At 41.3% G+C, this 14,334-nt stretch overlaps 1 protein-coding gene across 2 annotated transcripts; it reads left to right on the forward strand.

Moving 5' to 3' along the window:
* Nucleotides 1-8,715: 8,715 nt before the first annotated feature.
* Nucleotides 8,716-14,334, forward strand: LOC109908776 (uncharacterized). 2 transcript variants are annotated; one of them, XM_020507467.2, is made up of 7 exons: nt 8,716-8,898; nt 10,326-10,391; nt 10,780-10,812; nt 12,485-12,607; nt 13,029-13,139; nt 13,401-13,542; nt 13,878-14,334. In XM_020507467.2, the coding sequence occupies exons 1-7, from the start codon at nt 8,731-8,733 to the stop codon at nt 13,934-13,936; spliced, it is 702 nt and encodes a 233-aa protein (XP_020363056.2). In that variant the 5' UTR covers nt 8,716-8,730; the 3' UTR covers nt 13,937-14,334. The 2 variants fall into 2 exon arrangements, with proteins under 2 accessions (XP_020363056.2, XP_020363057.2); XM_020507468.2 differs by lacking the exon at nt 10,780-10,812.

Here is a 14,334-nt window from a genome sequence, read left to right on the forward strand (position 1 = left end):
ATTATCACCTCTTGAAAAGCATGGAGAATGTGAAACGCTTTATTGATTATCCATGTGTTATAACTGCATGTATTATAAATATTATAATTGTAATATTATATTATAAATACTAGTTCAATCTGTACTTCATTGCACATATGGTGTGCAATATAAAAAAATTAGGAAGAAAGAGGTGGGGAGAGAGCATATGATTAATGAATTACAGTGCTACCCTAATATTCTCTCAGTTCATCACAATTACATATTGACCTCTGTCATTGCCAACAAAGGGTATATAACAAAGTATTGAGAAACTTTTGTTATAGACCAAATACTTATTTTCCACCAAAATGTGCATGTAAATTCATTAAAAATCGTACAATGTGATTTTCTGGAGAAAAACATATCTAATTTTGTCTGTCATAGTTGAAGTGTACCTATGAGGAAAATTACAGGCCTCTCTCATCTTTTTAACTGGGAGAACTTGCACAATTGGTGGCTGACTAAATACTTTTTTGCCCCACTGTATATGTCCTGACCAAAAGATGAGGAGTCAGTGGTAGGTTTCACTTGCCATTGCAGCACAGCAAGATTCTCAGTAGGGGGGGACAAATAAAACTTTTTTTTTTTTATTGAAGTAGGGTGTCCATATAGGTTTTTATGAATAATGTAACACAATAAGGTGCAGAGTGTTCGATTTTCCTGCTGGGGGTGGGGGGCAAGGAGACCCGCAGCTACGCCAAAACCATTGTCAACTGCGTGTCGTTTTCAATTGTTAAATAAATGTTAACTATTTGGTTGTAATATTATCACCTCTTGAAAAGCATATATATATATATATATATATATATATATATATATATATATATATATATATATATATATATGCTTTTATATATATGAACTTATCACCTCTTGAAAAGCATATATATAGAACTAAACATTTCTGATTATTTCATGCAAAACCATCAGGAAGCAATTGCACACATTTAGCTCTATCCTCACCAGAGTTATAGGCTACAGGAAATACCTGGATGCCTTTCATGACCAAACAATTGATCATGTAATTTCAGATATGTGAGGGTAGCCTCACAATATCTCTCAATATTGGCCGCCATTAACTGGACAGTTGACTAATATAAAAGTGAACAATGCCTGACAAGTATGAGTGGTTTAAGTTAATTTCTCTTAAGGATCCGCCCCTTTATTTCAATTTTCGCCTGAAATGACATCTAACTTCAAAACTGTTCACTCTCCTCAAACAATAGCATGGTATTCTTTCACTGTAATAGCAAAAATAGCCTCCAACACTCTACTCAGCAAATTGGATGCAGCCTATCACAGTGCCATCCGTTTTCTCACCAAAGCCCCCTATACTACCCACCACTGTGACCTGTATGCTCTTGTTGGCTGGCCCTCGCTTCATATTAGTTGCCAAACCTACTGGCTACAGGTCATCTATAAGTCTTTGCTAGATAAAGCCCCGCCTTATCTTATCAGCACCCACCCGTAGCACGCACTCCAGCAGGTATATTTCACTGGTCACCGCCCAAAACCAACTCCTACTTTGGCCACCTTTCCTTCCAGTTCTCTGCTGCCAATGACAGGAATAAATTGCAAACTTCATTGAAGCTGGAGACTCATATCTCCCTCACTAAATGTAAGCATCAGCTGTCAGAGCAGCTTACAGATCATTGCACCGGTACGTAGCCCATCTGTAAATATCCCCTCCAACTACCTCATCCCCATATTGTTTTTTATTTATTTGCTCCTTTGCTCCCCAGTATCTCTACTTGCACATTCATCTTCTGCTCATCAATCACTCCAGTGTTTAATTGCTAAATTGTCATTATTTCACCACTATGGCCTATTAATTGCCTTACCTCCCTAATCTTATTTCACTTTCACACACTGCATATAGACTTTTCTATTGTGCTATTGACTGTATGTTTGTTCATTCCATGTGTAACTCTGTGTTGTCTGTGACGCACTGCTTTGCTTTATCTTGTCCAGGTCGCAGTTGTAAATGAGAATTTGTTCTCAGCTGGCCTACCTGGTTAAATAAATGTGAAATAAAAAATAAAAATAAATCTGTAAATTGGACAGTGCAGTTAGATGAACAAGAATGTATGCTTTCTGCCAATATCAGATATTTCTATGTTCTGGGAAATGTTCTTGTTACTTGCAACCTCATGCTAATTGCATTAGCCTATGTTAGCTCAACCGTCCCGTGGATGGGACACCAATCCCGAAGAAGCTTTAGTAAAGGTTGCATTTGCTGATGTACTGTTAGCTGATAATGTTTACTTTGCAAGCTACTGGTAGAAACGTTGTACAGTTGGTTAAACATAGTGGTAAATAGACCTAACGTAGGCCTTACTAGCAAAGTTAGCTAACATTATCCCCTTTTCAACATCGTTTTTAAGAAAATGTTTAATCACAATTGCTTCTGACAGACATGATAGGCTATTGATTGATGAGCCATGTCAAAATGGCTAGCTAGCTAATAACAGATAACATCAATATAGCTAGTTAACAAGCTAACTTTGAGGGATAAACTAGATGGCTATATCCAAATATTGTTTGATTTCATTTCCATCTATAGTGGCGATGACAGTCGTCTGACTGGCAATTTTACCAGGACGAGGACTTGCCGATGTCAAGGTCTTTCCAAAAGCCTAATCTCTGACGAAGCAAGCTAAATTACATACTGTATGTTGTTTGCTTAGCTAGCTAGCTAGGTACACACCAAATTAATGTCTACCCTCACATATCTAAAAACACATGATCAGTTGATGTTTACTGATCATGAAAAGCCTGCAGTTACTTGCTGTATAAATCTGATGATAGAACTAAATGTGGAATTATCTGAAATGTGTACTTCTGACTAAAGCCTCTTCAAGAGGTGATTACATTAAAACAAAATGATTATAACATGTATTTAACAATCCCTTGAAAACGGCACTTATTGTCAATGGTTTTAGCAGAGCCGGGGTTCTCCTTGCCACCCCAGCAGCCAACTTGAACGCTCTGCACCGTATTGTGACATTTTATTGATAAGGACACATTAGGAAAGCCTCAGTCTCAACAGGACTTGTGAGGCTGTCCTAAAAAGGAATAGTCTTACTCTAACCAGGCACAGACTATTGAATAAAGATACAGTAGAATATCATGTTGTATGAAATAGATAGGGCCAGGAAGCTAAGGGCTTTTAGTATGCAGACGGCGTAGGAGACTAGTATGAACAGACAGTTTTGTCTCAGTTCTAAAATGGAAAACAAACACAGACAATCAGCTTTTACGACATTTCCATAATAGGAGCTTCTATCTATCCCATCCACTCCCGGCAGACTAGGAGTACTAACATTTTCTCTGTGCTATCTTAACTGACACACTTGACTATAGATACATGATAATGTCTACTGCCCATTCTACAGAGGCTTTGTTTGATACATAGTAATCAGTGCTTAAAGTGGAATAAAATGGGTGCTCGTACTCATCTTAAATTTAGGTGCCAATACTCATCATATTTTAAGCCAATATTCTAATAGAGGTGCCAGTACTCAAGAATATTTGCCGGTTCTCAGTACCGTGTTCCGGCCCAATTCAAACACTGATAGGAATAAAGTATGACATATTAGTATAGTGAATTTAAACTACATGTTTTAGTTATTTACCCCATGATTCCCGTGATAGTTACGCCCCCCCCCCCCCCCCCCCCTCTCTGGCTACTTTCACCACTAAACTCAATCTACCCACTGAGCAGACACTTTGTTGTTTCCACGTCATTTCAATGGCAAACAACAACAAAAAACGTGATGGCTGATTCAACATGGAAAACTGATAGGATTTGCAAAAAAGTTATCAATGTAATGGAATTTCATATTGTTTTCACTCAACCTTTAACCTAAATCCAATGACATGGTGATTTTTTTGTTGAATTGATTTTAGCTGACAACTCACCCGGAAATGTTTTCAAAACTAGACGTTGAAATGACATCTGTGCCCAGTGGGTATTGTGGTGCATGTAAGAGGTTCAAGTGAAACTCCATACAGGGATTTGAATATTATACAAAGTACTGCCTCTTCATACTGTATTGCTACTCCTCAGAAGATAGATCGGTATTACACATCTCACCATTTCCCTTCATTTTATTAAATGGCATTGTTTGCCAACTCCTTGCTGCCATAGCAACGTCATAGTGGCTGGATTATAAATCAGCTGAGATAGTGACCTTCACGATGTCTGTGCTCACACACACACACACACACACACACAATCACACACACACTCACATGCAAGCAGGGATGCTGCAAGGGACCACCCGAAAGTGTCTGAATGTTTAATAACTATTTTCCTGCTTGAGTCATTACTTGCAAACACTTGATATTCATCAGCTCTGAAGTGTTGAGTACTGAGTGCGATAGACACACAGCCATTGCCTCCAAGGCGTAAACTTTCTGCCTCAGCTACCCTTCACTTTGAGAGAGGGAGAGGGTATAGTGTGTAAGTGTCTGTGCGCGTGGGCATTTCTGTGTGTGCGTGTGAGCGTGCGTGAGTGTGTCATGATTTATCTCTACTTGTTTGGAGCTGTCGGGGAAATGCCAGAACATCATCACATCCCAGCAGAGCCTCTCGGCGGCCCCAAATGACCCCTTCATTCATAATCTGGCAACCTGACTCTTTCCTACTCTCTAACTCTCTCTGTCTGCCTCGCAAATGGCACCCTATTCCCAACATGGTGCTCTGACTTTTGACCCCGGCCCATAGGGATCTGGCCAAAAGTAGTACACTTCATAGGGAATAGGGTGCCATTTGGGACACAGCCTTGATTCCTATTCTGTTCGTTCGGTTCCTTCTGACAGAACCTCTAATTAGCTTCCAATTTGAGTGTGAATGTGATTATGAACCCCTCTCAGATGATTCTGAGAGGGGTTCATAATCACATTCACACTCAAATTGGAAGCTAATTAGTAGTTCTGTCAGAAGGAACCGAACGAACAGAATGGGAATCAAGCCTTATTTTGTCTGTGGTCTGTGAGAGAAGAGCCTGCTGATTTGCCGAGGGCCTTTGATTCTAGGAAACTCTCAGGGGGGGGGGGGTTGACAATCAGTCTCAGTCCAACACACTTGCTGGCATGGGTACACAGGCATAGGCGCAGAGGTGATGTTGAAAGAGAGAGCGACAACAAGCTTCAACAACCTTGTCCGATGACAGATGCACAAATAACGCGGTGTAGGTCTGTGTTGTGTAATTTCCTTCAGGCTCGTCCTTGGTTTTCTCGTTTGTTTCCAACTGAAAGAAGGCTGCGTGCTTCATGCTTCTGTCACACCTCAAAATAAGCTGTTGCTACTGAAGCAGCCACTCGATAAAACTGAGAAAGCACTTTTGGAGGAGTACCGATTGTGATTCGGACTCAGAAGCCAGGTGCTAGCCTTACCTGCAAACATGCACTGCAAAAAAAGGAAAGAGAGAAAATTGTGTTAGCTAACCTGAGCAGGCTATACTGGGATTAGTACTTGCATGACACAAACAGGGCTGAGGCACACCAGGTCTGTTAATGCTCTCGCTCCTTCCACACACACACACACACACACAGCAAACATAATTTAGAGTGGATGGATGATGCCATTCTGTGGCCGGCAGAGTTAGGTGAGTCAAATAGAGGGCTGGATGGGAGAGTTTACGATGAGAGAGCTTATGCCTATAGGCACCAGGGGGCTCATTGACCATAGCTGGGCCAGTTCACTTTCCATTAGGAGCCCTCTCACAGCCTCAAAGAGCCAAGTAAACACGCGCACACGCTCGCTCGCACGCACACACACACACACACACACACACACACACACACACACACACACACACACACACACACACACACACACACACACACACACACACACACACACACACACACACACATGCACACCAGAGAGACCTACACCAGTTCTATATAAAGTCACTGATTTATATCCACTTGCTTTCCATTTGCAGTAAGATTGCACAGTAAACCACATCCTGCCACAGTCTTTCAGCACCAGACCACCACTATTCATCTCACACTGAACAGGCCTATATGCTGCATGGGGAGAATGGATGGTCCCCAAGTGAGACAAGTCACTCCATTCCTGTAGCTTGAAATCATGAAAAAAAGAAACATTATTTTTGACCTGTAGAGTTTATGTTGAAATTATGAGCTGAACACAGTTGAAAGGAATTAGGCCTAAATTTTTAGCAAAGATAGACATACAGTATATCAGTGCCTATACTATTTACGTAACTATTAATCAGTAGATCAGTATATATTTTTCTGCTTAGAATCATTCAAAGCAGGGCCTCCCGAGTGGCGCAGTGGTCTAAGGCACTGCATCACGGTGTTAGCAGTGCCACTAGAGATTCTAGGTTCCCGTCCAGGCTCCGTCGCAGCCGGCCGCGACTGGGAGACCCATGCATGGGGAGGTGCACAATTGGCACAGTGTCGGCAAGCACTAGCAACTCCTGTTGTGGGCTGGGCACAGTGCATGCTGACATGGTCGCCAGGTGTACAGTGTTTCCACCGACACATTGGTGCAGCTGGCTTCCGGGTTAAATGGACATTGTGTCAAGAATCAGTGTGGCTTGGTTGGGTAGTGTTTCGGAGGACACACGGCTCTCTACCGTCGCCTCTCCTGAGTCCGCACCGGAGTTGCAGCGATGAGACAAGACTGTAACTACCAATTGGATGCCATGAAATTGGGGAGAAAAAGGAGTAAAACATTTTTTATAATGAATAAAACTGAAGCCATTTTAATTTAGAAATACAACAGACATTTCCTTATGACATGGCCCGTTTTTGTTTTGATCCAGATACTACCAGGCGGTGCTGCGGTGCCACACCATGTCATAATTGAACTGTCCTGTAACCCGCTTCCTCAGATAATGTCTACGGTCACAGCAGACAAACACTGTGAGATGGAAAAATTATTTCTCACAAGGTCGACAGGCAGACAGGCTGCCACTGAGCATCAGCCACATAGGCAGTGATGGGTGGCAGCTCAATGCTTACAATGGAAGACAGACACAGGCCATGGGGAAGAGGGGAAAACATAGGGAAATTGCTTTTCATATAAATTATGATTTTCAGTATCTACTATTCTACAATTAATGAATTCTACAATCTCTCTCTCACATTCCCCACATTCAGTTATGTTTATAATTCCAGTGCTGGGAATGTGAATACAGTGTTCTGAATTATATTATCAGTTTGTAAATGTGAATAAATAACCCAAAATGTGTCTTGATTTTTAAAATGTCTTCCTTTCCAAAACAAGAGCAAGTTGTTTTCCAAAGGACTGTAAGTACATGTTAGCCCTGATAAAAATGTATCTCATGTTGGAGTGTTCATAGTTCCCTTGGGTTGCATTCCAGTCTAAGCAAGGCTTCCAAAATGACCATGGTTTTGAACTCTCCCATGTCTCCCTTTTGCTGGACTCTCCAAGCCTCCAATATTTATGTTTCGTAAAAAACAGAAACACTATCATCATCCTACCTATACCTTATTTGTTTATATCCCCCATGCATACCTGTCAGGTACCACCTCTTAGGCATATCAAATCAAATCAAATTTATTTATATAGCCCTTCGTACATCAGCTGATATCTCAAAGTGCTGTACAGAAATATATATATATATTATATTATAATGATATGACATATTATCCAATTTCATTTTTTTCACAGCCATTTTATCTATGATGAGGGTCTTATGAGGCGGCAGTTAGAATAAATAAACTCACACTATGTTCAGTATTTCACAGCAGCACGTTTCCAATCACAGCTGAGGACAATGTAATATTCCCTTCTAGACAAGAGGAACAGCGATAGAAGTGTGAATACATTCGGCCTTTACTCTCCTCTCTCCCTCCTCACTCACTCTTTCCATCCTTTCATACATCGTCCTTCACACGGGGTGCTTGCTGTGTTCTCCTGCCATTTCTGGATCAAGACATTCATCCATAATGGCATGTTTTGTTTTTATGGCAAAATAAGACTACTAGACAGCCCCCCCTTACATTCATTCACTCTACTTGGATACAGCCATATGCTTGCCAATTAGTTTAAAACAAACAAAAGGTCTGACGAAATCGAATCATACAAAAACACACCAGCATAAAAAATGTCTTGATAAATTTACAAGCACTGCAGTTTCCTTACAACTGTCCATTTCCTTACAACTGTCCATTGTGACTTACTGTAGACGAACCCTTACATTGATTGATGTACTTCTGGAAATGAAATACTATATGGGTGCACTAAACATGCCCTGACACAACCAGAAGCTCCAAGCCAACAGAAAGGGTTTAAAGGGGCAGTCTACCATGAAAATATACCATGAAAATATTTAAAGACATTTATTTCATTCGGGCGAGGTTGAACAGTGTGAACCCAGTTAAAAGATCGACGCCTCTTCAGCGAACCAAGGAACAAACTCAAACCTACTGCTCTCTTCCAGGATAATCTGAAAAGAGAGCCACCAATATTTCAAGTGTTGTCAACAGCCTGTGTCCCACACACACACACACACTTTCTCTCTCTCTCTCTCTCCAGATGACTGATGTGTTTTTGGAGAACCCGCAGAACCGCTGGCTGGCGTAGAGAGCGCTGGGTTGCGATGTTGTGCAACGCTGTTTGTCTGTGTGAAGCTGGCAAGGCCCCCGTTTCTCTGCATCTGGTCGTCATTACGTAAGGAGGGGAGGGTATAAAGCAGGGTGATGACGGGGCTGGGCCCCAGTGCCTGGACCATCATGGAGGTTGCTCTTTGGGTGTGCCTAAGTTTTCTCTGCCTGCAGGGCAGCTTGCCCCAACTCACACATGGTGCAGACTGTACTGGGACATCACAGGAAAAGAACTGTGTCAGCGGGCAGACCACCGGAGGAAAGGTAAGGGATCGGACTCCAGGCTGTTCTGTTTTGGGGGTGAGCTCCTTTGATCAGGTAGATGGAGTTGAAAAGTGTTGGTGCCGAAGGAGAGATCCGGGGTGAGTTTTTTTTGTTGTAATGATTTTATTATATATTTCATTATTTTCATGATGAAACACGATGAAATGGCTTTTTACGAGCTATTCGAGACACTTCCCCAGACACTGCAGTAACAACATTAGCTCAGAAGCCAAAGGAAGCCAGTAACTGCTATGGAAGGTTTCTGTTTCCATGGAGTGTGTGCATGTATAGTGGTCGAGGATGTGATATTTTGAGTGGAACACTTGCATGGAGTTAAACAGAGTTACACATTCCAGTAACCTGAAAACAAAGTCTCATAGTAACCTAGTCTCCAGTCGTACTATTACCAAATGCACCCAAGAATAACCTCGATGGAACAAACTCTCGGCAGACCTTTCGTGTGGCCACAGAGCTGTTTGAGCTGCCATTTTTGCGGTTGACATTCACCATGCTCTGTCCAACGGAATCATCCTCATCTGGCCAATAGATCCAGCAGACGCAGTATTTCAAAAACATGAAAGACTTTTGAGTCGAGATTTATTTTCCGTGCGGAAGGTTTTGATGTGTTTTGAGTGTAATTACACTATTCCAGTGTGTGCAATTATAAACTTCAGATGTGGTTGGGCTCTCTTTTGCCTTGGGCAGCATTACTGAAGAAATCTCTTTTGAATCCAACGCTGAATATATTTGCCTGTGCCTTTTTCCTGCAAGGTCACAGTGAATGTGGATAACGGAACAGAATATTTTACAGGGGTAATTGACGGTGTTCGCCAACAACTAGCACAGGATAAAACGGACTACCCGGAAAGTTTTCATAATAACGAAATGAAAAAAAAAAGAACAGGGCGAGTCCGTGTTTTGAGGGACATGTGACCCTGAAGAGCACTCCACCTGCACTGGATTGTGGGGTGTACACAGCTCATGTACTGACCTTGGTACATTGTATGATGTCCATATAGGACAGCCTTATCCGTCTCAGCAGGAGTTGTTTCTGTCTCAGCAGAAGTGACCTCAGGGAGAGATATGTCTATGGAGGGGATGTACACCGTGAAAAGAGGAAATACAAAACTTTCTTCGAGTGAAACCTACTCCAACAATGTGGTCACTGTTTTACCTCACTCATCCTGACAGGATATGGTTTATGAATTGTCTTAGTTAACCTAATGGTTAAACTTTTTTTATTTTTTATATTACAATTGTATGTTACTGTTATACCTATGTAATAACAACGTAACGACTTACAAACATGTGGTAACATAAAAATGTTGTAATTCCATATGAGTGGAGTTGGGGTGTTATTACATACACCCCATACAGAATAAAGAATAAATACTTTTTTTTCATGTGCTAAAACGTTCTGCTCACAGAATGAAGGGCTTGTGCGCCTGAAGCCATCTGCTGCAAGAAAGACCCATAACCAGAAACAGCCACAGGTATATGAGCCTCTCCCCCCACAAAGACATCCTACCACAGCCTGTACCGGATTACTTCCCACTCTGGGTTGGTCGTATGCATGACATATGGCTGTGTAATGATAACCTCCCAGGAGGCATTTGATTCCAATGAGACACTAAGATCAATGCAACTAAAATGCTTGTTGTCCTAAGATATTGACTATTAATATGAAATATCAATTCAACAAATTCATGACACACACACACACGATGCATGTGGATTCAATAGATAAGACATCTGTCTGATGTTCTGACTCTAGGCAGATGTCTTTGGCTGCACTTAATACAAGTACATTTGCGGAAGGAGTTTCATTTTTCCCAAACTGCATGAATGATTTTAATGAAATAGCTTTCTTGTACCCAACAGCGAGGACAACTTGGGGCACTCTCTGCACTTGGTGTAAGCATTTATATAAAGACTACCAACAACTGTAATACACTACAACCAATTGGTCTACTGTAACTGTCCATAGTTATACAACACTACTGTATTGCAGAAGTCACACCCTTACAGAAAAAACACGATTTCACCTGTGAAATTTCCACGATTTGCACATGAAGTTTCACGTGGGAATATTTTTCACATGATATTTCACAGATGATGCCCTGAAAACAAAAAAAGTGTAATTAGGATACACACACACAAAACGGTGCTTTTAAACGTAGCGTTTGCAATTGACATGTTTAACACACGTTGACATACATGAACCACAACCTCTAGTTTCGTGGCATTCCGATCTTCCTGCTACGCCGCCATATCTGTGTCAATGACTGATTTCACCGGTATTCCTGCACTTTGGACTTACTTAAGTAAAACCTCAGCTTTGTTTCAAATACACTCAAGAAAAACTATTATAGTTACCATAGTAATTCAGGAGTAACATTAAAACAGAATAATATCGTGCACAAACAGCAGACAACTATTCAGAAAACTTTTAAATAGCTGAAATAAGTCCAATTAAATCAATGGCAGAATGGTTTGATTAACTGATAACTGAAATAGAAGTGCAGATGGCACTCTTTTGCTAAGTGCAGAGATGTATTGTAGGTAATGTGCATGTAGAGGAATGCTAGACTGGCACAGCAGAGAGCTCAGTGTATCCCAACTCCAGAGGTTGTGAGTTCAAGTCCCAGGTGGGGTCATATTGAAAAGTCAGTACTAAGTGATCATGTCAAATGTAATCATATTGTCATGAATTAAAGATTGTTTACACTATTTTAGCTGAACAGCGTACCACTCACCTTAAAACCCACATTTACTTGTATTATTTAACTAGGCAAGTCAGTTTAGAACAAATTCCTATTTTACAATCCCGGCCAAACACTAATTATGTGCCGCCCTATGGGACTTCCGATCACGGCTGGTTGTGATACAGCCCGGAATCCAGGGTCTGCAGTGATGCCTCTAGCACTGAGATGCAGTGCCTTAGACTGCTGCGCCAAACATGTATAATTTGCAGTGACACATGCAAAAATTGCATTTAGCCGATTTCACAAGTTGAGCAGAAATGTTCACATGTAAAAATCAAACTCTCATGTGGAATTGCATTTTGACGTGAAATAAAGACGTGAAAAACTCATGTTGTCACATTTATTTCACAAGATCATGTTTTCACATGTGTAGTTTCGTGTTATCACGTGTCACATGTGTAGTTTCGTGTTATCACGTGTCACATGTGTAGTTCCGTGTTATCACGTGTCACATGTGTTGCTTTTACATGTCACGTTATCACATTAACTTCACATGCGATCCCATTATATGGGGCGGCAGGGTAGCCTAGTGGTTAGAACGTTGGACTAGTAACCGGAAGGTTGCAAGTTCAAATCCCCGAGCTGACAAAATCTGTCGTTCTGCCCCTGAACAGGCAGTTAACCCACTGTTCCTAGGCTGTCATTGAAAATAAGAATTTGTTCTTAACTGACTTGCCTAGTAAAATAAAGGTAAAAATATCATGTGAAATTTGAGATGTTCTTCCTGTAAGGGAAGTGCATGCATATTATGCTTTTCAGCCCTCTAAAATTGCTCCATGTTCATTACGAATGTAATGAATGCCTCATTTATGTCTTAAAAGATAGGGGACGATAGCACATCGGATGTGCTATTGGACAGAAAGAAGAGACAGTTGGGGAGGAACTCCCTTCTTCCTGGGTCCTTCTCAGCCAAGGGCTTCCCCAACACACTCATCAAAGTTCAGGTAAGACTGGAGAAAGGGAAGGATGGAGGGGAGATAGATGAAGACAGGAGGGAGAGGTCTCAAAAGATCCAATGGGGCTGTTGTGTTGTCATTTTTTGCGATCCCTTAGAAACAGTGGAGTAAGCAAGAATGCGAAGGTGCACTGGAGTTTTTTTTAATCCTGAGTTGCTTTCGTGAAGCACTTGGTGTGCTAACACACCAGGGATGGCTGGTGTCATCGTAAATAGGAGGGGCTCATTGTAATGCCTGGGATGGAATAAATGGAACCGCATCAAACACGGTTTCCATGTTTTTTTGATACCGTTACATTTATCCATTCCAGTCATTATTATGAGCTGTCCTCCCTTCACCAGCCTCCTGTGTAACATACAGTATCCCCTTCTAGTTTCTAAATTATCCCACGGGAATGTTGTTCCTCCAGACAGAGCGGGCCAGGAGACACCTAGGCCAATCGGGGACCAAGAAGAACAAGTATAAATCCAGAGTGGGATCCTTCTCTCTCCTCAGCAACAACCCCAGTGCCTCCCTACAGGTACACAACATTGCCACGACAACACAGGATCAGACCATCATATGATACGGGTCCATATGTTAATATCAGAACTGTTTGTTTCGTGAGATCCTCAAACATACTGATGACATGACACGGTACATGTACGGTGTCCATATTAGGACAGCCTCCGTCTAAGCAAGAGTTGCCCAAGTCTCTGAGAGGCTACCTTAGCAATGCTCGGTTGACCTGCATTCAACCTTGTGTCATTGAAGTCTTACGTCATTGTCATTGCTCTTCCAGGTAACCAGAGTACGGAGGCAGGTGCAGAATGAGAGGAAGAAGGTGAAGCCAAGAGGACGAGCCGGAGCGTATTCCATTATGGGACGACTCGCCCCACCCCACACAATCTCCCCCCTCCCATCTAAGTCATTCTATCTTTCAGGTAACCAGAGTACGGAGGCAGGTGCAGAATGAGAGGAAGAAGGCGAAGCCAAAAGGACAAGCCAGAGCGTATTCCATTATGGGACGACTCGCCCCACACAATCCCCCCCCCTCCCATCTGAGTCAATCAATCAAACGTTTTTTTGTCCCCAAGAGCTAAATTCTGTTTGCAAGCAGGGTAAACATGTTAAGCATGCACAGAGTTCATCCAAAACATTTAAAAACCAATTACACAAAATAGTTAAACTGTTCACCAATCTGTTACATTTATTTGTGACTCTCTATCGAAAGTAAATGTTTGACGTGAACAAATAAATAACTTGACTCTTTCCCCAGGGACAGAGATGCAAGAGGAGCGCACGGAAGAAAAAACTGTGTTTGCTGAAGCGAAGTGATTTGCTGAAGTGCTACTGCTTTAATGAACTGTACTTTATATATTATCTTCGTAAACATATTGGTTTTTAGATGTATTTTAAAATGTTATATTATAATATATATGTATAATGGAAACACATTGCTGAGGACAAGTATACAGTATCTTTGAGAGCCCCTTTAATATTGTCTTTTATGATCTGCTGATTTACACATTTTTTAAAGTTTTTTTACAGAATTGTATTTTTGAAAAGGTGATTCTTTGGTAATTCTGTGCATATATCAGATTCAAATTTAGTCAAAATGTAGGAGGATATGTCATGAGAGCTTCTACATCTGCATTTCTTGCTGTTTGTACAGCGCTTTGTGACATTGGCTGATGTAAAAAGGGCTTTATAAATACATTTGATTGATAAGTCTA

This window comes from Oncorhynchus kisutch, linkage group LG18 (assembly GCF_002021735.2).
Source record: "Oncorhynchus kisutch isolate 150728-3 linkage group LG18, Okis_V2, whole genome shotgun sequence".
NCBI classification, from domain to species: domain Eukaryota; kingdom Metazoa; phylum Chordata; class Actinopteri; order Salmoniformes; family Salmonidae; genus Oncorhynchus; species Oncorhynchus kisutch.

Bases quoted from the DNA above. Each gene is read 5' to 3' on its own strand.
- LOC109908776 (XM_020507467.2), top strand. From the start codon at position 8,731: ATGACGGGGCTGGGCCCCAGTGCCTGGACCATCATGGAGGTTGCTCTT. The intron at 10,392-10,779 runs GTATATGAGCCT...TGTACCCAACAG, and splicing joins ATAACCAGAAACAGCCACAG to CGAGGACAACTTGGGGCACT. The intron at 12,608-13,028 runs GTAAGACTGGAG...TTGTTCCTCCAG, and splicing joins ACACACTCATCAAAGTTCAG to ACAGAGCGGGCCAGGAGACA.